Here is a 27,319-nt window from a genome sequence, read left to right as displayed (position 1 = left end):
ACCTTCCTTTTGGGCTTCTGTTTATACTTCTACCTGGATGCTCTTCAAAGTCTAATATGAGTGATTTGTTTTTCTTCCTCTGAACCCACTGGTGGGAGTTGTACCTGTCTCCCCATCAACCAGCGAGAATATGGTGGCCCAACAGTGCTTTGAGGTACCCAGGCCCCAGCCGAAAAGCAGTGTATGAGGATTCTTATTAGTTGGCAACAGGCTGTCTGTCTAAGGGTGTGGTAGCTTTAACTGGGGCAGGAGCCTGACGCTCACTTCCTTCAAGTAGCCATGTACATTGATTGGAACCAGGTTGCCTCTGTGATAAATGTGTAGGTAAAAAATCGTGCACCAATCACAGTGCTAACTGTTCTCACTGGGTTAGCATCTAATCCTTAAAATGGCCTTGTGGGGAGAGCAGTAACTTGCCCAAGAGTAAGGTTTTTTCCCTGCAGAGCTAGGGTTCTTGCACTGAGCCATGGGTCGAAGACCTGGAGGGCAGAGCTGCTCTAGCTCACTTCCCACACTGTTAGCTGGGGCCCATAAACTCTTACTGGCTTAAGGATTCTGGAGCCAGGTTAATGTTTAAAAGCTCTGGTATGGCAGGATAAATCATAGCAGAAGTCTATACACCTTTGAGGTGTGATTAGTGCTAAATCTGTTGGATTGCCGACACCTGTTGAGAGCATACCTGGCTGTCACAGAGAAATGACAAGAGATAATTAAAGGGCTAGGCCACCTCTTTTCCTCATTTCCCTAAGGCAACTAATGTTTGAAGAATCCACTGGCATGGAGTGAGGTTTGACTTATGCCTGGGTATGCAGGATGTGCCCGGCCCTAATTTCCAGTGCATTCTCAGGGGATACAATCAGCACTGCCACGTATTCCAGTCCCAGTGATGTAGGAGGCTGTCCTGGTGTATCTGAAAGGACCAGGGGAATGGTAGATGTAGTGTGGTGTTGGGAGAGTCCTTGGAGGCATCCTCTCGTCCAGCCCTCATCTTTGACAGATGAGGAAACTGACTTAGAAGAGAGGAGGGGTCTCCACAGTCACCTGCCAATAAATTTAAGAGACACATCTCCACCTTCATGCAGTGGCTTTCACTGCCTGCAGTTGGGATTGTGTGAACAGGGCAGTGTCCTTCCTTAAGGAGCTGTGAATTTCTGAGAAACAGACACAATTCTGTATCAGCAGATCTTCAGGTCTGTAGTAGGTACTCAGTAATTGTGGGTGGATTTGTAACTACGTTGTCCAGAGTCATACAGCAGTTGTTGCAGTACCAAGCTGGACAGCTCATCCTGTACCAGGGCCCTCTTCACTGTGCCACGTTGTTCATAGTCTTCCTCCCTGCCCCACCTGGCTTAGGAGGGCAGAAGCTGCTGGGGTTCTCACCCTTGGAAAAGCCAAGGGTGTAAAGATGGGGAGGAGGAATGCGAGAAGCTTTTGTGGTGGACCTGGACTTGGGATAGGAAAGTGGCGGCATGTGTGTCAAGAGAATGCATCTGGTTTCTTATTTTTGGGGGGCTTCCATTCCAAAATAGAGTAGAGATCACAATTCATGCTCTATGTGAACAGGTTAGGAAAACTGTCAGCCCAGGCCCAAGTGTACCTGGGCACGTTTTCTACATAAACAATGACATTTGGGAGAGTGACGTCAGAGTATTATTGTAAATGGAATTTAACGGTGATGCTATAGTGGTCCACACTGGAAGAGGCCAGGTGCTAAGGCTGAGCTTCAGATGAGTTCCCTTAGCAGGAGATAACCCAAATACTTCACCTGCCTTACTTGGTCAAAGCTTACATGCTCATGCTTCCATCCTGCCCACCCCCCCATTTTGAATTGCCCATATGATCTCATTAGTTATTTCTAACATACTATCCAAGGCATTCTTTCTCCCTCCTCCAAACATAGGCAGTGTTACAATGCCAAGTGTGACAAACTTACAGTTACTATTTTTAACTAAATATATATGTCCATGTAGCCAGACTCAACTTCCTTTGCTTTGTATCCTGAGACTTGTTGTAATAGTGTGGAAAGCTTGTATTAAATGGTCAGAAAAAGAGTAACTGTTGTGCGTCTGTGTCAGATACACACTGGTTGTCATTTATTTGACACAAACAATAGCCCTGTCCTCAATGGGTTTAGAAAGGTGCACATCTCTAATCCTTTCTTTGTCTTCTCTTTTTTCTTGCCAGTGAGAGAATGGGAGATCGAGAAGCCAGAACATGGCTTCCCTTGGCCCACTGGACCAGGCCACTGCTGTTGCTGAAATAAACACAAGTCCTGTCTTTCCAAAGCAGGAAAAGAGTGAAAGTTTTTTCTCTTAGAGGCACTCAGCATTTTTTCTTTATTTTCTACATAGGCCCCTCATATAGGTGACATTAAGAAGGCCCAGATATCTGAAGAAAGGAATGGACGTGGAAACACGCATCTGTTCTGTTCATTCTTTCATCCATTCATTAACCATTTGAGAGGTCACAGGTGTTTTTAAAGAATGCTATGAGGGTGGCCTGTGCAGTGAAGAGGAAAGAGGTCTGCTATATAGAACTTTTGGTATTTGGTTTAGTAGCATATATGAACATCTGATAGCCTGGTAGCAATTTTGGTCATGCTGTTTCCTTCTATATATTGTTAGCCTTTTCCTGTCTGGGAGAAAAGCATCTGCCTAATTTTAGAACACATCCAGTTATTTGATTAATTTTATATTAAACCCCAAAATCAAGTGTTCAAACTGTAACAACGTTAGAAACGTTATTTCCATAACTTCTTCAGGCAACATGTAAACTTTCCTCCAGCGAATGTCCTATATGAGGTCTTTGACTTAGGGGAACAGTTCTTTATTTCTAACGACCTCGCCCAACGAAAAAAAAATAATACATAAACACACCTTAAAAAGAAGAAGCATCCAGAGCTAACTGCTTATCTGAAGGCCCAGGAGGTCACTCTCACAGACCTGTGCAAGTTATTTTATATTCTCATTGGCATGACAGTTGGGCAGTATTTTGGTGGGTTATATAATATATATCCATTTCTCTTCCTGTAGTTTAGTATTTACCTTAGGATCTTACTGTGCTCTCTGACAAAAATGAAGGCCGAACAAGGGCCTCGTGGGAATTTTAAAGGCATTATGGGGGCCTTTTCTTTCCAAAATAATATTTGTACAGATTTTACAGTCAAATCTGTAATTATGAGGCATATAATAAAAGAGTCCACTGTCCCATTCTTCCTTATTCCTGAACCTGTTCTCAGAGGAGGCCATTTCCAGCTCTTGTAGCTAGAGAATTCTGGTACTTCTGTGTTTATAAACCACATGTTTTACTGCTACTTTTTGAGCTTTTAAAGAGTATTGTACAATATAAGATAGAAATTAGTTCTTACACTTTCATGGCTTTGCTACACACAGCACACACAGGCACATGCATACTCTCCCATCTTCTCTCACCCTTCTTCCATCCTGCTAATATAGTTAGATTAAATATTAGGGTTAAATCAGTAGTGTTTAAATTATTGTGACAATGTAGAAAATGTGCACATTCAAGCCATGTAGTGCAAACTATGATTATATTCCTTTTTGCATTTGGTTTATTTTACAGTTAATAATCTCCTCCTAGCCCCCTTCATTGTTTGTCTATTTAACTAACCTAACTTGAACTCTTAACTTTCTGACAGAACTGTAAATCTTCTCTTAGTGTGGGCAGGTACCTAGTGCAGTGACTCCTTTTTTTCATGGTAACATCCTTCATGGAGCCTTCTATCCTCTTGTTCCAACTGGACTGGCTCTTCTCTAGGCCTGCTGCATAGCTCTTGAACTAGGATTTGCCTTCCATCACCCTGGGAATTCCCTTCCTCCTCCTCCTGTGTGTCTTAGATTGATCTCTTTTTTGTGGGGAGGAGGGGTTTATTCTAAAGGGCGAAGCCCTATCACAAAGGCACATGGGAAGAAAAAGTTTTGAGACCTTGCATGTCTGAAAATGCATTTCCTACCTACAGTCTTGATTGGTAGCTGGACTGGTTATAGAATATTAGATTGGAAATAATTTTCCCTTGGAATTTTGAAGGCATTCTTTGTCTTAACTTCTAACCTGCTGTTGAGAAGTTCATTTAATTTTTAATCCTTTATAAACAAATGGAATTTTCTCTCTGAAAACTTTTAGGAGCTTCTTGTTATCCCTTGAGTTCTAAAATTTCATGAAGGTATACCTTGCCATCGATCTACTTTCTTTCATTATGCTAGAAGCCTGTGTACCTTTCAGTGTGGCAAGTTTTATCCGTCTGGTCCAGAAAGTTTTCTTGTATTATTTTCCTCTGATAATTTCCTTTGCTTAATTTTTCTAGAACTCCTATTATTTGGCTGTCAGTTCTTTTGGAGACAGTCTCTAATTTTTTGTCTTCGTGCATTGCTTTGTCATGCCTGAGATCTCATTAACCTTGTTTTAAACCCTCCGTTTCTTATTCCAGCTATCATATTTTCATTATTTATTCTAATTCTTATGTCAGTGATCCTATTTTTAGCTTCTTAGAGCTTATTTTTTATTTTCTGTATGCCCCTTTTTATAACATCTTATTCTTGTTTCATGGAGGTAATACTTTCTCTTTTAATTTCAGTTATTTTGAATATTTGTTGAGTGGTGACCCTTGGCTAAGAGCTTGTATGTAAGAATGAGGCTACATGTGTAGGTTGTATATGGGCGTATTGACTGGTTGGCTTCGCCTTTAAAGGACAGTCAGACAGGGAACTGGTGACTTTGAGGGGACCCTCAGCCATCCCCAGATACAAATCCTCTCTCATCCTTTCTAGAGAGATCTGTGGACTTAGAGTTAGGGGAACCTCAACTTTCAGGATGCAGACTTTCTTGGAACTTTCTACCCTCCCTCCCCATAGCAGTGTCTGCTGCCCCCTAGTCCTAAGCCTTTCCAGAGACCCACCCCTCTGGTTGCTGTTTGCGGGAGCCAGGCCCCTGGGGTCTTACTGCTCTTTGTGCAGGAGCTTACCAGTTCTTCTGCTCAGCTTCACTTAATCAGAGATGCCTAGGGCCTCTAGATGCTGAGCTTTCTGGTGTTCCGGGAAAGTGTCTGCCTGCTTTTCCTCTGGAAGCTTCCTCTGTTCTACCTAGTCACTTTCTATGTATGTAGCCACATCCTACGTTCCAAATTTCAATTAATATTTCCACATCTGCTGCTTTCTCCTCTCTAGTTTTTTCAATCTTGAGAATTCATATTTTTAAAAATTCCTTTTTATTAGAGTTTTAGCAGGAACTTGAACATGCTGCTATGGATTTGGCGATGTTTAACTGGAGGTTCCCCTTATGCATTTTAGGAATTAGTCTGCACACTGAGGGCATGTGCCTGTTTTCAATTGCGGGCAAGTCCTTCCTGCCTTCTGTTTCCTCACCCCTCTGTTTCTATGCTGTCGTTCCCCTTCTGTTCTCTGTCCTTGTTTTGTCCTGTGTGAGTGAGTCATGTTCTTCTGGGTCTGTATAGCAATTTGTGTATACTTTGCAGTGGTGGTAGATTATGCATGTGTGTTTGTGAGAGAATGCATGTGTACCTGCCAGAGGATGTATGTATTTTTACTTCCTGAATTAAATGTACTGTCCATAATTTGTTTCAGTACCTTTTATGAAGAAGAGATTCTTTTACAAATAGTTGAAATTATAGATCCTTCCAGTTGGAACCCAAGGGTTAATAATGACTGCAGTTCCAAAAAAGTTAAAGAGAGACAGTTTATCTAATCTGCTCTGGTGAATAAGGCCCTTTACTGATCAGGCCCATTCACCTACTTATACTAACAATAAGACCCTTGTTGTCATGAACCAGGCAGGTTCTGTAACTAATACTCTGGCTGCCTTGAGAAATACCATCAGGGAGATCTGTAGCTCAAGCTTATTTTATCCCAGGGCCACATGGCACTGTCATATTTTTCTTCTTCCCACACTAAATGTTTTCTCGATGACTCTCTCTTGGGGACCTTTGAAAACCATGAGAGGTTGAATTCATTCACTTGTTGCTTGCTTGCTATGTGCTATGGACAGCCTGGGAGTTGGAAAAAATAAAGATGAAAAAGGGTCCTTGCCCTCCAGGATTTAATAGTTTATAGTCAAGAAAATGTAGGGGTCAGCCACCATAGGACGCATAAGTGCTAAGAGAGAAAGGCAGAGACAGAGAGAGACACACACACCCTGCCAGCCACAGGAGCCAGGCTGGTAAGAGCTCTGGAGCTCCCTGAGGAGGAACAAATTAGGAATAATCTAGAGATGGAGAGGGAGGAGCTTTTAGGTAGAGGGAGTGTCTGATGCTGAAGGTGGAATCTATTAAAAGCACTGAGATGGTGGTAGAAGATGGAGCTAAAGAAACAGTGATTTTTCACCCCTACTGCCAGAAATAAAATATGTTTGTGGTGAAAAAAAAAGAGCATGCAGAAAACAAAGTTGCTGGTTTATCACCCAGAGATAAAAATGTGTTAATATTGTTGTTTATATGTCCTCTTAGGGTGTTGTATACACATATGAGGCCTAACATTAAGAATTTTAAAAATCCGTTATTTTTAATAGAAATGTTCTATCCAGCAGTTCCCATGTCACTCTTTGAAGCACAATCTTTAAGAGCTATATACTCTTCCATCAAGCGACTGTATTTGATTCATTTACTCTATTCCATACGGTTAGACATTCAAGTTGTTTTCAAGTTTTTTCTTTTTTCACAGTGCTTCAGCAAACATTCCAAGAAGTAGAGTCACTGGGTCTAGAGTGTGTACATTTTTGAGGCAGTTGATTGTTATTGCCAGATTGTGTTCCGGAAACACTGCACTCCATCATCAGCAGTAGAAGGGCATCCGGGGTAGCTTACTCTCTTCTCCATTTTCTTTTCTCCAAGTCCTACAACCTGATTTGTGTAGCTGTTTTGGAGGTTGTGGAAAGATGCTTCTTGAGTGAGGTACCCCACAGACACTTAAGACCATTTTTGTGGTCTTAAAGAACTGAGGTAGCCTGACTCATTGGAAGCCTGAAGATAATTGAAAATTTTTATTTTAGGTCATGTTTGATTCTTTCACTGTTAACCAGAATCAGCAGCAAAGGGAGCTGGGGTGACTGGCACCTCAGCCTGGCCCCTTGTTACATCCTGCACTTTTGTTGAGAGTTGGGAGGGCTGAGAGCAGGAAGCTTAGGACTGACCTTGCATGTGGCTACACCCATGGTCTTAGTCTTACTTGGTGCCACCCAACACTGCTGTGAAGTTGTGATATTTCCCCAGCTTTTATAAATGTGGAAACTGAACAGACAGAAAAGACAGTGAAGTGCCTGCAGTGATCTCTACTCTCAGATTCTTTCTCCTTTCCTCTCTAGTCTTATCTTGCCCCTGCCATACTCCAGGCCCCTTACACTCTGAACCACCCATTTGGCCTTTCAGAATTGGGATTGAAACAAAGTCGTTTCAGCCCCCAGAAGGTCCCTACTCACTTAATTCTCATGTTTCTAAAAATATCTGTGAATCTCTTCCTGCCCAGTCTCCTCCCTACAAAATCTGCTTCTCTCACCACCCCTTAACATGAGAGAAGGAATAAGATCTCCCTCTCATTGCTCTCTTCAGGCTCAGAATGAGATAAATAAGAAATGCTGAGTTTCTACAGTTAAAAGGGAGAAACTGCCTTTGTTCCATCGGAGAGCTGCAACTGTGCTTGGGTCCAGGTCCACAATTGAGGGAAGGGGATAAGGAGGAAGAAAGAGGGGGACAAGAGCAAGGACCACTCATTGCCTTCTGTGTGTGAGGTGTTGGAGGAAGACCAGGCCTTTCTGCAGCAGGCAGGCAGCCTGTAGTGAGTCTTAGTGTGGGAATGAAGCCGGGCTCCCAGGCCCTTGGTGGTGCCTGTTCAGCACAGACCGAAAAGGAGTCTGTGGGAATCCTCCAATTTCTGAGCTGCTGCCTGAGGCTCCCTTCTCAGGCATTTTTTTTCATTCCTGGATTGGGGCAGAGCCTTAGACCCCTGCCCTGCCCCACCCCCAGTCCTTGGATGCCTGCCTAATTGAGGCCTTATTTATTTCAACATTTTCCCAGCTCTGTATAAAGAGACAAGCAAGTGGATGAGGCCTACAGATACACTAAGAGCATGGGGGTGGGGTAAAGGGGATGGTCGGAGGGAGAGGAATACTCTAGGATCTGCTTTCTTCATCTGGGAGGGGCTGTGGAGAGGAGGGGCAGGGAGAAGGAGCTAAGGCAAAGGAGCTGCCAAGCAGGGTGGCTGTGGGAAGAATCCCCCCCACCCCCCCCCGCCACACACACACATGCACACTCAGAAACCCAAAAATAGCCATGTCAAAGGCACAAAACTTGCAAATAGGGAGCCAGCTGAAAGCCATTTGCTTCTCAGTCTCTCCTCCCTCTTCCTCTCCAGACTCCTTCTTTCCAAGCTCTTGCCTAGTCACAGAAGGAATGAGCCATCCTATACTACTTCCTCACTGGTTCCAGCAGAGACCTTCCAGTGTAACTGAGTCACATCTGAGTTCATTTGCTCTCTTGCATACTAGTGCTCCATGTGGTTTCAAGATCTGATCCAATATTTATGTGTTTTTAATTGTCTACATTTTAGCTACAGATTTGTATCACTTTAAGAAATCTGAATAGAAAAATTCAGTTACAAGAAATATATATATATTTAATATATATATATTTAAATTCCCCACCTATAGTTTAACTAAGTAGTAAGTCCATGCATTCCTGGACCTGAGAGGAAGGGTCTACCTTCAGGACGAAGTATGCCTTTGCAGCTTGGAGGGCCAAGATGAACAGAGCAGGAGGTGGCCAGAAGATTCCCTCCCCTCTCCCTAGTGCCTCAGATGAATTCTCCAACAAAACGGGGGTGGCAGAGAAGACAGAAAATATAACTCCCCTGAGTTCTCATTTAATATCCACTATCATCCTAAAAAGCTGTTAGTTTTCTCCCCATTCCACAGATGAGAAAATTTAGGTTTGGTAAGGTTACAAAAAGTATTCAAGGTCAGCTAGCAGATGGTGGAGTTGGACTCAAACTCACACATGTCAATCTGTGTATTTTCTATAGACTGCTTGAGGACAGACTTATTTCAGTTAGTTTCATTTTGACTGGCTCCACAGAGGGGAAAAGCCCAGCCTGAAACAACCTGTGCCACAAGCTCCCCACAGCTGTGCCTGGACTGTCTCCCCCTGCTTACTCCCAGCAGGTTGGGAGCCTGGCCTGAACGAAGCTTGGCTTACCTGTGATTCGAGTGGCAGTCCTAGAGATATGAGGGCTGCAAAAGAGGGAACTTCTGGTTGGAGATAATCATCTGAGAGATATTTCTAGGTTTCTTCTCCCTATTCATAAGGGCCGTTGCTGTTCAAGGTGGCCCATTAGTTGAGGCCAGGCCTCAGGGTAGGATAGTGGATGTGCATTAGCTCTGCTGAGTTCACCAGGGGCCCCTCTGTCCTTTGGCCTTCACGAGGACCTGCTTTGTATTTTGTTCTGTGCCAGACATTATAGGGAACCCCAAAGAAATAAATCTGATGCTTCTCACTGCCTGGCTGACAAGATACCTGGGCCTCCAGAAGGGACTACCTGTCTTTGCTTAATTTCTAGGTGTTTATGATGGAGCCAGTGATAAGCCCAGGGTTGAGACCTCACATATCAGCTCTGTGGTGAAGAGAAAGGGCTCATGAGAGGTTGTGAGTGGTTCTTTGAGTCACTCACTCCTCATCTGTGCACTTATGACAGCCACCACCTCTGGGTCTTGAGGAGTCAATGACACAGCTGGGTCGAGTGTCCAGCATGCTTTATGGCTGAGGTGGCATCTTTGGCTAGTGACACACCCATTTTCCCTGTCTTCTGCATTCGAGTTGGGTTGGGGTGTACCGACCCGGTGGTACACCAAGGTCTTTGTGAGAAGCTTCTCTAGGATGTGGGCCTGCTGGCAGCACAGAGGTAGACATTCTGTGCCCTTCGTTCTAGGATTACCTCTGTAAAAGCAGTTGGATGGGATTCTTCTTCCTGCCCTTACCCCACTAAACTCCATGTTTTTCTGTGGCTTGACCTAATTTATTTATGCCTTTCGTAACCACTCTATCTAGCATGGGCCCCTAGAGTTGATACCATTTGTGGGATTTACACACTTTAAGCAGCATGTGTCTGTAACGTGTGTTTGGATGTCCACAGGGCAACAGCAGCAGCATCTGTATCCAGTTGCCCTGGCTGTTTTGGAAGCAGTGGCATCTATTTTTAGTAAGCTACCTAATTGGAGGCCTTCGTGGAGCTTAACCAACTCACCTTGTACTCCATCTGTCTGGCCTTCTCTTTTTACATGGAAAGAGTTGATATTCATGCCCTGACCAAAACAAATCTGTTTTTGCTGGAGACAAAGGCTCTCACTGTTGAAACCCTGCCCCTTCTACAGGGTTTACTTCCCTGCTGTGGAAGTAATTTCCAGTGGGCTGTCAGCATTGATGCTAGTTCCTTCCTGATATGATCCCTATTGGTAAAGGAACGCCTTGCTCTCTTATCTGCTGTACCAGGACGTCACGGGAGTGGAATGAGTATTGAAAAGGATGGAAGCATAATTCTCTTCAGGAAAACAGATTGATTTCAAATATGCTCTCCTTACATCCTGTCTCAGACAGTGGCCCTTTGCACACCATTTCTCTGAGTTCTGAGGCCCTCATTTCATTTTAAGCTGAAAGAATCAAATCTTTGAGTAAGGCTTCTTTGTTTCTTTTTAGCAACAGGACATCTCATAGGACATGAGGCAGGGTGTTTTCTTGGAAACAGTCATCATTTAGCTTTTCTTCCAAAGAAAGGAACTTTTTATGACTCTAGCAGCTTTAATAGTATGTAGCATATATTCACAACTTGAGTGAGGGGTCTCATTGACCCCCTAACACCATCTGGAATTGTGGGCCAACATTTCAGAGATAATTGAGGTCATCCAATAAATTCCCTCAGTTTCTTGGCTCAATTACAGAAATCCTGAGACTAAAGTCAATTAGCTTCAGATTGGAGGTAGGTAACACATATGTCCTGATGTGTAGGCCTAAGAGGGTTGTTAGAGGGCAAGTAAGACTTTGGTGGCAGCAAGATAGGACAGGGTTCTCTCTGGATGCCTCCGAAGATTCAGCCTATCCCAATTGCTTGTTGGACAGCCGTTGCTGTGTGGGCCAGGGGTTTTGAGTAAGACCAGGGCTGTCTAATTTGCTCAGTCCCCAGCTTTTTAGCAGGTCTGACGTAGGATTCGTGCCCACTTTGTTTGGTTTTTGTGAGCAGTGAATTTGAAAAAACATCTGGGTGTAGTGTCCTCTCTCCGGAGTGCTGGGATACGTATTCCATCATATTGGCAAGGACCTGCTACTTTTTGTGCCAAGGTGTTCTAGAAGCTTAAAACATGCCTGCTGAATCCTGTGAGGTGGTGGACCTAACACTCTGACCTGGGTATCTTAGCTCTCGGCCTCTGTACTAAGGAGCATTTTCTGGAAAGTGACGCCCCCTGTTTATTCCATTAGGTGCTTTGTTTTTTGACAACTGCCTTGATCCACACTCTATAATAGACCCATGAGCTGGGCACTCAGGGCCTTAACTTTTCTGTTGGAAAGGAGCTACTCTGCTGTTTGCTCATTTGTTCTTTTATTCAGTGATCTCTAAGCATCTATTTTGTTTCTGCTGTTGAGCTAAGAAATTGTAGGGGCCCTTCTTTCCAACCTCAGGGAGCTCAAGGCCTTGCTGGGGGTGGACGGGGCAGGCACGTAGACATATTTAGAGGGAAATGCTGCAGCCAACTCACAGGTGCCAGGTAGGGGTGGGGGGAGAGCTGGAGATAGCCAGTGGGGCTCCCTGGAGTAGGTGAGGTCAGAGAGGCATGCATGGGAGAAGGAATGGTCCTCAGAAGGAGAGGCAGGAGCTTTCACATCCACAGAGCGAATAGGGGACCCTTGAGATCACACAGTCTATGTGAGGGAGGGAGGAGGTGGAGACTCCTTCTGGCCCCTGCCATCCAAATCCTAGGCATTCCTTGTTTAGCCTATTGGGGTGTGAGTAAGTGTGTGTGTTACATCTTCCCTTCTAGAGAGCCTGGTTGTGCTTGTATGGAGAGGACCTGGTACAAGGTCTCATGTGTGGAGAGAGGTTCTGCTGAAGCCTCCATGAGCTTTAAGTAATAAAGTTATAGACAGATTAGTTGAGGTCAGGATGGTAGGTTTGGTTGTTAATATAAAATCTCCCCATGGCAAACATAGCATTTTTTTTACTTTCTCTTTGGCATTGGCTGCATGCATTCTTATAAGTTCTGATACATGGAGATATCGGAGAAGTGAAGGCCTGTGAAAGTGTGGACAATACACCCAGGAATGAGGCCTGTGAAAGGCCACAGAGGGGTGGCCAAGGGCCATGAAGTAAGCAGAGAATTTCACCTCTAAACCTGGCTTAGCAACTTGCTATAATTGTATAACTTCAAGTAAAAAAATTTCTTTTGGTAACAGTTTTATTGAGATATAATTTATATACTATACAAGGCACCCATTTAAAGCAAACAAGTCAGTGGTTTATAGTGTATTGACAGTTATGCAACCATCACCACAGTCAATTTTAGAACATTTTCATCACTCCAAAGAGAAACTCCATACCCTTTAATATATATGTTTTTATTTTTCAATTACAGTTGGCATACAATATTAGTTTCAGGTGTACAACACAGTGATTAGACATTTATATAATTTACAAAGTGATCACACTAATAAATCTGGTACCCATCTGACATCATACATAGTTATTACATATTATTGATTATTTTCCTTATGCTATACTTTACATCCCCATAACTATTTTGTAACTACCAATTTGTGCTTCTTAATTCCTTCCCCTTTTTCACCCACTCCCCAATCTGGCAACCATTAGTTTGTTCTCTGTATCTTTGAGTTTGTTTATGTTTTGTTTGTTCGTTTATTTTGGTGTTTATATTCCACATATAAGTGAAATCATATGGCATTTATCTTTCTCTGTCTGACTTACTTCACTCAGCACGATACCATCTTTTTTGCAGATAGCAAAATTTCATTCTTTTCTTTATGACTGAGTAATATTCCATTGTGTATATGTACCACCTCTTCTATGTCCATTCATCCATTGATGGACACCCACGTTGCCTCCATTTCTTGGCTATTATTGTACATAATGCTGCAATGAACGTACGGATTGACATGTCCCTTTGAAGTAGTGTTTTGGATTTTTTTAGATAAACACCCAGAAGTGGAATTACTGGATTCTTCTTTGTCTTTTATTATAGGCTTTGTTTTAAAGTCTATTTTGTCTGGTATAAGTATTGCTACCCCAGCTTTTTTGCTTGTTTGTTTCCATTTTCATGAAACATCTTTTTTCCATCCCTTTCTTTTCAGTCTGAGTGCGTCTTTTGGTCTGAAGTGAGTCTCTTGTAGGCAGCATATGTAAGGGTCTTGTGTTCTTATTCGTTCAGCCATCCTATCTTTTGGTTGGAGCACCTAATCCATTTATATTCAGAGTAATCGTTGATAGATAAGTAGTTATTGCCATTTTATTTTCATATTTTTTATCTTTTTCCTTTTTCTTCTTCTTTAAAACTTACATCCCTTCAACATTTCCTATAATACTGGCTTGATGGTGATGAACTCATTTAGCTTTTTCTTGTCTGGGAAGCTCTTTATCTGTCCTTTGATTCTAAATGATAGCTTTGCTGGGTAGAGTTATCTTAGTTGTGGGTCGTTGCTTTTCATCACTTTGAATATTTCATGCCATTGCCTTCTGCCTGCAAAGTTTCCATTGAGAAATCAGCTGACAGTCTTATAGGAGCTCCCTTGTAGGTAACTAACTTCTTTTCTCTTGATGCTTTTAAGATTCTCTCTTTAACCTTTGGTATTTTAATTATATGTGTCTTGGTGTGGACCTATTTGGGTTCGTCTTGTTTGGGTCTCACTGTACTTCCTGGACTTGTACATGTTTCTTTCACCAGGAAGTTTTCCATCATTATTTCTTCACATGGGTTTTCAGTTTCTTGCTCTCTTTCTACTCCTTCTGGTATCCCTATAAGTGTTGATACACTTAAACTATGCTCTGTTTTTTGTGGGGTCTTTTTTTTTTTTTTTTTTTTTTATTTTTTTTTTTTTTTCTTGTTGCTGTTCTGATTGAGTGTTTTCTTCTCCATTATCTTCTAAATCACTGATTCAGCCCTCCGTTTCATCTAATCTACTGTTGATTTCTCCTGAGGTATTCTTTATTTAAGTTATTGTAGGAATCCCCCATCCTCTTTAATAACCACTCCCCATTTTCATTCAGTGCCCTCTAGCCTAAGGCAACTTTCTGCTCTGTGGATTTGCCTATTTTGGACATTTCATATAAATGAAATCTTGTAATATGTGGCCTTTTGTGTCTGACTTTTTTCACTAAACACAATGTTTTCAAGGTTCACCCATGTTGTAGCATGTATCGGAATTTCATTCCTTTATAAGGCTGAATAGTATTCTGTCGAATGGATATATCACATTTTGTTTATCCATTCTCCTGTTGGTGGACATCTGAGTTGTTTCTACTTTTTGGCCATTATGAATAGTGCTGCTGTGAACTCTTTGTACGTTTTATGAGGACATTTGTGTTTGCAATTCTCTTGGATATATATCTGAGAGTGGAATTGATGAATCATATGGTAACTCTGTTTAACATTTTGAGGCACTGCCAAACTGTCTTCCAAAGTGGCTACACCATTTTGCATTTCCTCCAGCAATGTATGGTTATAATTTCTCCACATCCTTTCCAAAACTTGTCACTGTCTGTCTTTTACATTATACTCATGTAAAAGTGGGTTTGAAGTGGTATCTTGTGATTTAGATTTGCATTTCTTTGATGGCCAGGCAGATTTTTTAACCTCTCTGAATGTGTTTTTCATGAGTAAAAACACTATGATAATAGAGAATGTTTATTTTATTTATTTGCCTTATAGTCTTATGGCACTTATTGTGTGCCAGATGCTATTATGTGCTCTATAAACATTAATTTTAATCCTTGTAACAGCCTTTATGACATAGGCACCTCCATTTTATAGATGAGAGAAACTGAGGTCCAAGAGAGCTTAAGTAGGTTTCTCAAGGTTACACTGCTAGGCTACCTCCATTTGAAGAATGGGCAAACGCAATACCTGGTGTTTCCTGGCATGTTAGTCGTTTTTCTTGAATGTGCATAGTGAGATATGCCAGGCATGATCCTGTTTGGGCCACATGTTCATAGGTTTTGTTGTTGTTTATGTGCCTTTGGCTGTATGAACTAGTTGGTAATGAACTGCCAGACTTTATTTTTCCTTATCTAATAGAGAATTACTTCTGTGTCCTAGTAGAGGAGATATACCATGAAGATTGTTCTCTGCCTGCTGTTAGCTGTGTCTTTCATCCTCCCTTCCTGTTAAACAAATAGTCCAAGGCTGTAGTAAGGTCTGGCTGGGAAGTCACTATAAGGCAGAACTGTTTCTCCATTCTTCCTTTGTCCCCATCATCTTCCTCTCTGCTGCTGGCATATTACCTGTTCTTCATCACAGAGAGAGACAGGGACCCGATTGTTTTCTTTCAGCTTTGTCTTCTCTGAGCCTCTCTCCCATGGTCACCCATGAGGGCTCAGTGATGCTGAGCCAGTGAGCTTGCTTCAAGGAGCTGCCCCCTCCATTCTGAATGTTGGCTTATCCAGTCTCGCCTTCAGTCTTTCTCTCAAAAAAAGAACTTGAGGCCCAGCATCATAGGCCATCAGCTCTGTTCTTAAGCCCCCATTCTCTGTCCTGAGACACTCTAGGGCCCCGCTGTGGGGCACTTTGTAAAGTCTTATGTCTCGAGAGAAGCTTGCTCTGTTGAGGTTCTGACTGGTTTGGGGAGTGGTTGGAATATGCAGTTGAGAGGGACCTTGTTACTTTCAAGTACATCTGTGGAACAGCCCCAGATTTCCACTGTGTGTGTTGGTGTTTTCTCCTGTATTTCCTCTTATATCATGGTTTCCCCACTTTAGAGTTATATAAGCTTTACACAAAAGCCTAGAAATAGACTTTAGCTGTTTATCTTCAGTTAGACAGTAATCTTATTCTATGTAACCTGAGATGGGCATAGTTTTCTTCCCAGTGTCAAGGAGTACTGCATTCTGTCCAGCAGTATGAGTTTAACTGCCCTCATGTCAGGAGATGGCTGAGATGGGAGTAGGGTGATATTTTCAAGACATTTCAGCTGCAGACTCCAGGCCAGCTCCCCAGTGGCCTCTGCTCCATTTCCTAGCCAGCCATCTTCTGAGCTAAGGGTTGCCTGTTGCTGTCTGTTGCAGATATAGGTAGGCAGGGTTACTTTTGAAATTGCATGGGAGCTCCCTGCCCCAGTGCTGCTTTTACTGGGGCAGGACTGCTCTGGCCCTCTGAGAACCAGGGCAGAAGGTAGAGGTCCTTATTGAGACAAGAAAGCCTATACCTCCAGGACTGGCTGGCACATTGCCTCCAAGTCACATTCATTGAGGAAGACGGGGGTGGGTTGCTTACTTGGTGGTTCTGTTGGAGGTTCTGGCATGAGAGAGGCTGTTTCTGACTATTTGAAGTCCTGTACGGAGGAGATAGATGCCTTAAAGCCAAGGTCTTTTCCTCTGGAAACCATGCAACCTCACAGAAGGGGAAATGCTCTGTGACCTGGGCAAGGCCTTTTTAAAACACTTTAGTTTTTTGATCTTTAAAATGATGATTCCTGCCCCATACAGAACATCTCCCATCCAAAAGGAAGCTTTTAAAAAAACCTTTTATTGAAGTAAACCATGCATGCAGAAAAGTGTAAACATTGCAAAGTACAGCTTGATGAATTTTCACACACTGAGCAAACCTTTGTAGCTAGCACCTAGATCAGGAAGCACAGCATCTCTTGGTGGGTTTGGAGCGACTCGCCTGAGGTAAATGTCTGTGGAATGCTGTAGTAAGGCAGGGTGCTGTTTTGGGCCACCGTGTCTCCTTTAGCCTGACCAGTAGTGCCCAACACAGCAGAGTTGCTCAGTATAGTCGTCCCTTGGTATCTGTGGAGGATTGGTTTCAAGACTCCTTAGATAACAAAATCTGCGGATGCTCAAGTCCTTTATATAAAATGGCATAGTGGTTGCGTATAATCTGTGCATGTCCTGTATACCCTAGGTTACTTATAGTACCTAATAAAATGTAAATGCTGTATAAGTAGTTGATACACTATATTGTTTTAGGAGATACTGACTAGAAAAAAAGTCTGTACATCTTCAATACAGACGCAACCATTGTAGTCCTAACTACATAGTACATGTTAGCAGCAACACAACTTATTTTTCAAATATTTTCAATGGTGGTTGACTCCACAGATATGGAACCAATGAATAAGAAGGGCCAACTATACATATTAGTCCATTAACTGGCTGGATGAGTGTAAGGAAAGTTGACTCTCAATCTCTGAGTCTTTCTCAGTGAGGCTGTGGTTGCTTCCGGGTGTTTCTGTTTCTTGGCCCTTTGTGATTGACTTGCAGAAGTGCCTCTGTTCAGAGGACTTGATAATGGATAGCAGCACTGGGAACACCGGTGTGAGCAATGCCTGTGGTCTCAAGAGCTGAGATGTGACCGTTTCTGAGAGAGGGTGCCAAGAACACTTATAGAGACCACTCTCCCAAATATCCCTGCTGCCTGGGCCTGTTAGAATGCCCCTCCCCACATCACTCCCCATGTAGTGCATGGTGCTCTGGAGCTGGACGTGGCTTACCACAAGATTGGTGCTGGTCTAGAGCTGGGTCTTTCTGAATGCTTCAGTGCCTCTGACCCAGCTGAAGGCTCTGGCCAGTCCAATTGGAGAGATTTGGGATGGAGAGCTGTTTTAAGGAAGGCAGGTCAGCTTCTGCTGTGAGCAAGACCTCTGTTTATTTCAGAGGCTGGGTTTTTGTTAAGGTGGAGGAGCATCATGAAAAAAGGATCTCTGCACAAAAAATTGCTGCTAAGCCTCTATAACTGACTAATCTGTAGGTTTTCTCATCTGCAGAAGGACATGTCGGGAGCGGCAAATTATAAAGATGGATCTCAAACATCTCTGTGTCAATGCAGAGCCTCAGGAATTATAAATTTCTGAGGAATTGGTTGGGAATTTGCAGTAGGAAGAAGACTTGTGAAACTATCCAAGAAAAGGAGTTCTTTTTTAAATGCAGGCCTTCCTGTAATGCTTGCAGAGAACCCTGGATCTGAATAAATCCTTTTACTGGGGTGGTGAAGTCTTTAGAAGCAGTGAAACTCAACATCAAGTTCCCTTCTCTCTAAAGGTTTTATATCTTCCACACATTTTGGTTATTTCTTCGCTCCTGCTCCTGCCATTTGGAAGTTTAACGGAGAGGGCATCAAGCTTTGATGTACTCCAGACTCCCTGCCCTGAGAAGGAGGGTGTCAGTGTTTATGAGTTTTTCTGTGAATTGAGGAGAAGCATTTGGGTCTGGGAAGATTGAGGTGCTTCTTTCAGAGTTCTGGACTTAAACCTGCTGACTTCAGCTCCTCCCAGTGACAAACTCTGAGGTTCCTTGGGAAGGAGTTTAGGAGCCTGCATAGGACCGGGACTTCGGTCCTGCTGCCAGGTTTGGGTAGCGTAGTGAGTGGAATCCAGACAGGCTGAGCACTGTTCGGGTTGCTCCTGTCTCCTTGGCATTTGGGCACAGAGCCTGTTCTTAGAGGGGTTTAAGGGCTCTCAGTCCCAGGCCAGTTTCCTTCTCCAGGCGTGCAGCAGGAGCGAGGGCCTCGCAAGTACACCCTTAGCCTGGCACTGCTGGTGAAGATAGATGCCTGGGTCCCACAGGGCAAGCTTCCTCTCTCTGCCCTTTGTCCGGGTGCTCTAGTTTCCCTGAAGTCAGGTGTCCCCAGGGGCAAAGGGAAGGGCTTGAGGGCCACAGCACCAGCCTGGCCTAACTCAATGCACAGGCCCCAGGCCAGGTTATCCGTAGGGTCCCCTGCTGGAGGACTCTCCCTAACCCCTCTGCCCCACACAAAGTTCCTAAACCTGAATAGCTGGGAAGCCCAGTGGTTCCTGATACTCACAAACTCAGTCTCAAGTTTCCCTCTATCTAGCTTGTGTGGATTCTTAGAATAAATCTGAGTTTCTCCCCAGATTGCTATTTGAGTTCCTTTGGGCTTCCAGCTTGTATGAGACCTTCTAAGTCAAGCTCTGCAGTGGCCCCAGTGAGGCTCAACATGTTTCTCTCTGGATCTGTACATGGTTGACAGGGGGTTTGTGTGTGAGAACCACCGCTGTGCTTTGCGATTCAGCACCGCCCCTGTGTTGGCAAGGAGCTCCCCCACACAAGCTGTGCTCCATCCACGTGCTTGCACCAAACAGAAGCCAAAGGAGCTGGACCCGGAGTTAAAGGCAGGGGCTGTGGAGGTGAGAGTCTGCTTCCTGTATTTCTAGGGCTTTACCCCATCTCATCACACAGACATGCAGCAGCCCTGGCCACAATCCCTCACCTCTCACGTATCTCTTATGTAAGTGGTACAGTTGCCTGACATGGACTCTATCTTCCCACTCTCCCAAGGTTCTCACAGTGTCACTGGAGGAGAGATGACTGCCTTCCTCTCAGGCTGCCCGAGGGTTTAATTTTCCTTATTGTGGCTGTCAGGACCTTTTAGGGTGCTAGGCCAAGCACTGGGTACTGAGGCACCTTATGAAATCACATCTCTAGTTATATCCACACTCCCTATGCCTCCCTTGACTCCCTCCTCCCCACCCCTGTCCCCCTCTAGTAGCAGGCTCTTTACAGATGTGTTTTGTCTCTACTCTCCCTCTCTGTCGTTGCTTCCATTGAGTCCTCTTTGGCCCAGCCAAAAGCTGTTAGTGACTTAATACAGCTGGATGGCCAGCCAGGAATGGACAGTCAGCTATCAGAGATGCCTGCTGTGGCATCAAAGATTAGGGCCTTTGAGGCATTTGTTCCCAACCTTGGCTGGACATTAGAAGCACTAGGGGACCTTTTAATAATTCCAATGCCCAAGCCCCATCCCAGAAAATTTAAATCAGAGTCGCTGGGAATGGAACCTCTAGTTAAAAATCTTCCCAAGTGATTCATTCCATTATTGGCCAAAAATTGAAAATCATTGTTTTAAGCTCTAAAACCTTCCAGTTTAAGACTGCTCACCTTTCATCCTCTCTAGTGAGGCTCTCATTTCCCTAGAGCTTCTCCCTACTTCAGACCCCAGTACTGGTGGGTGAACAGAATGGTACTGTAGATGGGGCTTGATGAATGTTATGGGCCCCCAGCAGCTACATTGCTTTCAGTTTCACCGTGGCAAACAGCAGCTTGTTTTCTGTACATCTACCTGGCTGGCCTTTGGGCCAAAAAGCAGGAGGATCTTGTAGAACAGCAACACTCCCTACCTCCCAGGCTAAGGCAGATTCATAGGGGTGGCAGCAGCTGAAGGCCTGGTGAGTGGCTTGTGGAAATCTCCATATAAGGCTGAGACTGCTTCAGCCTGCCTGCGTGCCAGCTGCTGCCTCCTCTCCAAAACAGTTCTCCTCCCACCTGCCCTAGTCTCCAAAGAGATATAGCTCTGACAAGGCTGGGAGGGCAGCTTCTGCCAAGAAATGCCTTGAGCTCCCATCTCTTTCCTTTCTTTGTATCCTCTCCATACTGTCTCCAGTTTTCTCACTTCCTTCCTAACCCAATGTGCCCTGGAAAAGAGGACTGAAAAATTCATGCTGAAAGTGTAAAATATTCAGTTAATATCTGCTCCACCCACTTGTGAGTTCTTGGGTATATGGAGAACTGTGACAGCTCCTTCTCCAGAAGTTCACTGGAACAGATTCCAGGCAATGGTATAAAAAGGAAGTACACACCTTTGGAAATGAGTGGAGTCTGCAAGACTAAAGGCAAAAGAGACTGTACATAAGCACTGTGTTCTAGTTGATAAAATTCTTTCCCACGGGGTGCTAGTTAACAATTTTGAAACCATTATGCGTGTGTATTGGCATTGGACAGTTAAGTAAATGGATGGCATTGGAGTGGGAGTTTATAGGCAAGCAAGGGAGAGGCTAGAATTATCCATGTGGTAATAGATTAGAGTTGGAGACATCAGTATGTTAAGCTTAATAGAGACACATAAAAAATATAGATCAAGGGAGATATGTATATATGTAGGTATATGTGCACCTGTGTTTCCTTGTTCTATCAGCCAAGAAATTCTAGAGGCAGCAAACCCCAACTGCAATGAGTATACTTAGCATCCAGATCTTGGTTTCTAATTCCATTCTCTAATAAAAGGAACAAAGGCTCCTTGGAGAAATTGCCTGTTCTAGGACTGGAAAATGAGGTATCACTAGAGTTGCTCTTGAAGGATGGGAAGGACCCAGGAAGTCTGAGCCGGTGTCCAGCCACAGGACAAGGGGAACTGGAATCATGGGAGTGAAGATAGAAAGTGGATGGACTCAGATCATAATCAGAACATTACCAAGGGATTTCCCTTCATCTCCCCACAGCACTGGCACTCTACTGTTATCTTGGAGACTCCATCTGTAGAAGTTTCTCTACAGTGGGAAACCTGGTGACAGGCAGCAAGTGAGTGATTGAGCAGGTGAATGACTGTTGAGGCTTAAAACTAGCATTCTTATTAGGACTAGTTGTACTTTAGTTATAAGACTCTCTTTCAGACTTTTCTGTCTTATTAAACCAAGGCAGCAGAAACAAAATGAGAATTGAGGAATAACTCATCCATTGGCAGTTCCAGTGGCAGCTCAAGGACTGGCAGCCTTCCCACTCTCCCGATTTCCCATCGTGTCCCGAGCAAGCTTGGACATAGGGTTAGATCCTTGCTCCAGTCTCCCTCTGTCAGGGTTGCCCTCTCCCCTTACCTGTGCTTCACTCCCTTACCTCTGGCTTACCTGGTCTTGGGGCAGCCTTTCCCACCTAGCCTACTCAAAATGATCTCCCATCCCAAATTCCTCCTTTCCCACTCCTGCTTCATTTTTCACTGTGGCGCATAACAACTACCTAACACGCTGTATACTTTATTTATTTAACTTGTCTGACCATAGACTGAAAGGTCAGCTTTTGAAGTCAGAGATTTTTGTCAGTTTTCTTTATTACTATATTCCTATTACCCAGAATAGTGCCTGGCACATAGTAGGTGTTTGATAAATATCTGCTAAATAGATGAATGTTGTTGATAGCAGCTGCTTTGCTTTCCTGAGTGTTTTTCATATATCTACAATGGAAATGATGCCAGCCTCAGATTTACGGAGACAAAATGTTTATTTATTGAGAAACCTTCAGTAAATGCTCTGCCTTATCTCTCATGGAATTCAGTCTTCCCATCCAGACCTCACCAGACGAATCTGATCCTTGCACCACAAGGAACTTTTAAATTACTTGACTTCTCTGTTCCTGGTCTCTGTGTACAATGCTGTCCGCAGGCTGTGTTCATATCTGCAATTCAGTGCTGATCTCATTGAGGCAGGTGCCATGTCTTACTCATCATTGTGTCCCTGGGGCCCGCCATCCAGTGTGTATTTGTTGAATTAATGATTTTTAGATATAGTTGGCCCTGTCTTGTATCCCCAGTCCCTCTTCAATTAACCCTCATCCTCTAAATTAAACGGCCGCAGCTCCTTCAGTCTATTCCAGCAGGACTCAGTTTGGGACCCTTTTCACCACAGCCTGTTGCTCCTCTGAACCAAGTTCTGTTTATTTCTGGCCTGTTGAGTTCTAATTTGTGTGAACACCATTCTCAAGCCATGTTCTCTGTGCTCCTGTATGGGAAGTCCACCTCTGCTGGAGGAAGGCAGCCTCCTTGGGCTGGGGTTGAGGCTACCTGTAGAGGCATTTCAGAGCAGCAGATAGGGACTGGGAAGAAACAAGGGAGGACAGAGGCTGCCCCCAGGCTGTGTGTAAGCTGCCAATACTCTGCCCTATCCCCACCCAGAGGGACATAGGCCCCCCCAAAAAGCTGGGCTTTTCTATCAGCGCTAACCTTTTTGCTCTCAACTCACCATGTCCTTACTCCACTGACTCTAGGAAGCTACCTGGTGGCCCTGGACCCCATGGATGCTGAAGTCAGCTTTGACTGGCTGCCTGTGTACTGGCTGAGTCCTCTGATTCTGTTTCCTTGCTTGCTGGGTACCTGATAGTATTTCAGGTGCTCCAGCTGTGATGGACACGATTCTCTGCCAAAAGGAAGCTATTTCTGTTGAAAAAGTGACATAAGACTGTCGACACAAATATACCAGCTCCATACGGTTCCATGCTCCTTTCCATCCGAGAAGAAAGCTGAGTTCAAGTCCTTTTCTTGATCTCCATCTTTTTCATCCTACCTCATTCCTCATACCTTGTCCTGTGACACTGCTCCTGTACTGTCCTTCTTTCCTGGACTCTTCCTTTTCCCTTGCCTGCCACACCCTTTCCCCAGTGAGTCTGTCCTCCCAGCCCTTAGCCATCTCCAGGAGGCCTTTTTAGCTCCATCAGTCAGAGGGACCTGTCTCTTTAGTTCCCGTGATCTCGGGGACTTCCCAGAGTTGCTGCTGGAACTATTTTGTGCCCTAGGGGTGATTGCAGCAAAGACTCGAGGGTGGCGGCTTGCTTTCTTCACAGAGCCGGCTTGTGATCTTGCCTACCAGATGTCCATTGGCTTCTGTCTCTGTCCCCTTTCTGCCTTCTCTCTGCCTCTACTTCCCTTCTTATCCTGTCTGAGTCCCATCACTTGTGGTGTCAGCCTAAAAAGGTCTGTTTTCTATGAAGCAAAGGCATAGAAATGCCAGAGAAAGGTAGCTGAAATATAGCCCAAGTACAGACAAAAAGGAAACTTCGTTCTTTAGTTGAGCACCTGTTCTAGCCCTGAGTCACTGAGGCTCAAATCCTAGGAATCATCCCTGGCTGCTCTTTTTTCTCACCCACCACCCACCTCAAGTCCATTTGGCTCTACCTTCAATATTTCCCAAATCCAGCTACCCTTTACCCCACGTGCCATTAGCATTTCAATCCAACCCCGATTCCTCTGCCTGCCTCATTTGTCAGGGTCAGAGTACTCTTGTGAGCTACAAGCTGCCTCCCTTTCTCATCTCCACCACAGATCACATCCTCCAACCTGGCAGGCTATGGCCACCGAGGGCTCCTTTCGTTCCAGTCCTACCAACAGTCCTACTGGTCAGCTTCTTCAGGCCAGACCCAGCTCATCCCTGCCCCAGTGGCCTCAGAGCTTTCTCTTCCACTCAGCCCCCTCTGCTTGGACTCTGCATGTTTGTACCTCCCCAGGCATTTCCTAGTCCTGAACTGTTTTCCTTTCATTCCTATCATTTATCACTACCTGAAATCAGGTTCTTTGTTTTCCTCTTATTTCCCTCATTAACCTCAAGAATAAAATTATCTTTTCTAGGGGCAGCCCTTTGTTCTGTTTTCGCCTCTATTCCGAGCACCAACCAAGAACAGTGCCCAGCACAAGGTAGATACTCAGTAAATGGCTGTCAATTAACATGAGCCCATGAATGAGTATATTAGTCTGTACCTAAACATGTGTCTAGGGAGTCTTAAGATGATTACATGGTTTTCTGGGCAGGGCTGTGAAAACTTCTTCTTTTGCTGTCAGTGGATGTGATTACAAATGTGAATTGGAACTTGAGTCAGCGTTGAGAACTTAGGTAGGCTCACACGTTCAGACACGAGTCAGCCAGAGACAATATACTTCCTCCACGAGTCTTCTTGGTTGGCCCCCAAACTGTGTGACTCACTAGGAGCAGAGGCTGAGACGAGGGAAATTTGTGCAGGCAGAAGAGCCAGGGAGGAAGAAAGGGCCTAGGTGCCAGGTGGAAACCAGGACAGGGTTTAGTGGTTTGGCTAATGGGGAAAGAGATCGATTTACTTCAGAGACTGAAGCTAAGGAAATAAGCTTCCTGGTTCTGGGGTAAACCAGGCCAGTGTGCTAAACTAGCAGTCCCCAACATTTTTGGTACCAGTGACCAGTTTCATGGAAGACAATTTTTCCATTGACTGGGGGTGAGGAGGGAAGGTTTTGGGATGATACAAGTACATTACATTTATTGTGCACATTATTATTATTACATTGTAATATATAATGAAATAATTATACAACTCACCATAATGCAGAATCAGTGGGAGCCCTGAGCTAGTTTTCCTGCAACTAGATGGTCCCATCTGGGGATAATGGGAGACAGTGATACCCGAAGTGTGTTGCTTATGTCCAGTTTACTCCATAATCTCATTTTGGTTGCTGTCACTGAAGAAAACTCTGCTTCACAAAGGTAGGATGTTAGAAATGGAAGCAGGCTTTTCAGTACTTCGGTGGCAATCTCAGGATATTCTGCCTTGACTTTAATCCAGAACGTTTGGAGATTTGAAGTTGTCTCAGACATACTTTTAAGGTCCACATCATTTGTGATCTCAAGCAGTGGATCCTCTTCTAGCACGGACAAAGTTGATTCACCTGACTTATTCACGAATGGGTTGCGGATCCATTCCTTCCCAGTTTGGGGGCCTTTTGTGACTGGGAAGTAATGCTCAAACTCTTTTGAAAGCTGAGATAAGTGATCATGCACCAGCTGGGAGAAAGAAGGCCGGGCTCAGTCTCTTTTCAAAATCTCTGCTAATGTTTGAAACATGTCAAAAATAACAATGTTCACTCGTCGCCCCATAATTCCAGTTTTGCTTCGAATGCAGCCACTTTATGTCCGACTTGAACACAGTTGTTGTGCTACCCTGAAGTGACAGATTGAGTTGGTTAAGCAGGTTGAATATGTCACAATTAAGCAAGTTTTGCAACCCTTTCTGTGTCTCCGAAATGTGCTGCCACTGGTGACTGTTCATTTAAAAGAAATTTCTGGAGTAGCTCTCATAACTCAAAAAGTCTGGCCAGTGATCTACCTTTAGAAAGCCATCTCACATTTGTGTGTGAGAGAAGATGTGTGTGCTCTGTGTCCATCTCCTCACAGAGCTGCACAAACAGACGTGAATTAAGGGCATGTACTTTAATGTGGTTGATAATATTAATCACACCCTGAAAAACGTTAAGTTCAGGTGACATTTTTCAGCTAGCTAGCATTTATCTATGGATGACATAGTGTATAGACTCACATTCAGAAACGACCTCTTTGACCCGAGTAGTGAAACCAAAAAGTCGTCCAGTCATGGCAGCCGCTCCATCCATGCATATACTGACACAAAGTGACCAGTTCAGTTTCCTGATATGTGATCATTCAAAGACTTGAATAGTTCTGCAGCTGTGGTGTTGGTTGGCAACAAAAGTGCATATAACATATCCTCATGCACATCTTTCTGAAAAATATATCACACAAAAACAAGCCTTGTTGTCAGCATCAGTAGACTTGTCAACCTGGATTGCAACCATGGTGACTCATTAATCCTAACAATTGTGCCTCAGTATCCTGTGCTGTTTCATCAATTCGTCTAGTTATGGTGCTAGCGAAAAGAGGAACACGTGCCACCTTTTGAACTGCAGCCTCTCCTAAAAGTTCACGACAAATGTCCTTAGCAGCAGGCAGGATCAACTCTTCACCAATAGTAGAGGGCTTCTTAGCTTTAAGCAATGCAGTTAGCCACTGAGAATGATGCTCTTAGTGCAGACACATTTAATGAAGTGGTGGCTTTCAATGATTTCTTCTGTTCTTCATGTTCACATTTTTTTTCCTTTTGAAAAACTCCAAAGGCTTGTCTTTTAATGCAGGGTGCTTGGTCTCCGTGTGGCAGTTTTGAAAGTTTCATGGCTTCATTGGATAGCTGGTCGCCACATATTATACAAAGCAGGCTTGTAAAATGTGAATCACCTGTTGCAGTGAACCCATAATTTAAGCCAGACTGTTGGTATTTTCTTTTAAATGCAGCTTTCTTTTTGTTGACAGTCTTAGAGTCTTCTGCTGTCTCATCATTGGGTCTTTCCCCTTTTTCAAAGATGCTCTCTAGTGACATTTGTTTTTTACTCCTTTTGGCTAGGGTTAGCTTGTGGGCTTACTAAAACTGTGACTGAGACACGTGTGCAGTGCGAGAAAGAGGCACGTGGATAGAAGTGATAAATAAAATAATGGGCAAGCCATACGTGGATTAAAATAAGTGTCGGATTCTGCCTTAAAGCCTGCCACCAGATGCAGCTTAATTGTCACTTGCCACACCCACTGATAGGGTTTTGATATGCGTGCAAGCAGTTGATATATTATGGTCTCTGTGTAGTCAAACCTCTCTGCTGTTAATCTGTATTTGCAGCCACTCCCCAACGCTAGCATCACCGCCTCAGCTCCACCTCAGATCATCAGGCATTAGATTCTCATAAGGAGTGTGCAACTTAGATCCCCCGCATCATGGTTCAGAAT

General features: G+C 44.0%; 1 protein-coding gene across 11 annotated transcripts in view; it reads left to right on the top strand.

Moving 5' to 3' along the window:
* Positions 1-27,319, top strand: part of MPRIP (myosin phosphatase Rho interacting protein) — a 138,244-nt gene that overhangs the window by 47,492 nt on the left and 63,433 nt on the right. For 6 of the 11 annotated variants that reach the window (XM_025044389.1, XM_025044388.1, XM_025044386.1 and 3 more), the window contains exon 4: positions 24,358-24,423. The exons of the other annotated variants lie outside the window; for them this stretch is intronic. In XM_025044389.1, the coding sequence (XP_024900157.1) occupies positions 24,358-24,423 (66 nt within the window). The remainder of the gene's footprint in view (positions 1-24,357; positions 24,424-27,319) is intronic. 11 annotated transcript variants of the gene reach the window in all.

Source organism: Pteropus alecto, unplaced genomic scaffold (genome assembly GCF_000325575.1).
Source record: "Pteropus alecto unplaced genomic scaffold, ASM32557v1 scaffold52, whole genome shotgun sequence".
NCBI classification, from domain to species: domain Eukaryota; kingdom Metazoa; phylum Chordata; class Mammalia; order Chiroptera; family Pteropodidae; genus Pteropus; species Pteropus alecto.
The sequence above is the reverse complement of the archived record's forward strand: the minus strand, read 5'-3'. Positions and strand labels throughout refer to the sequence as shown.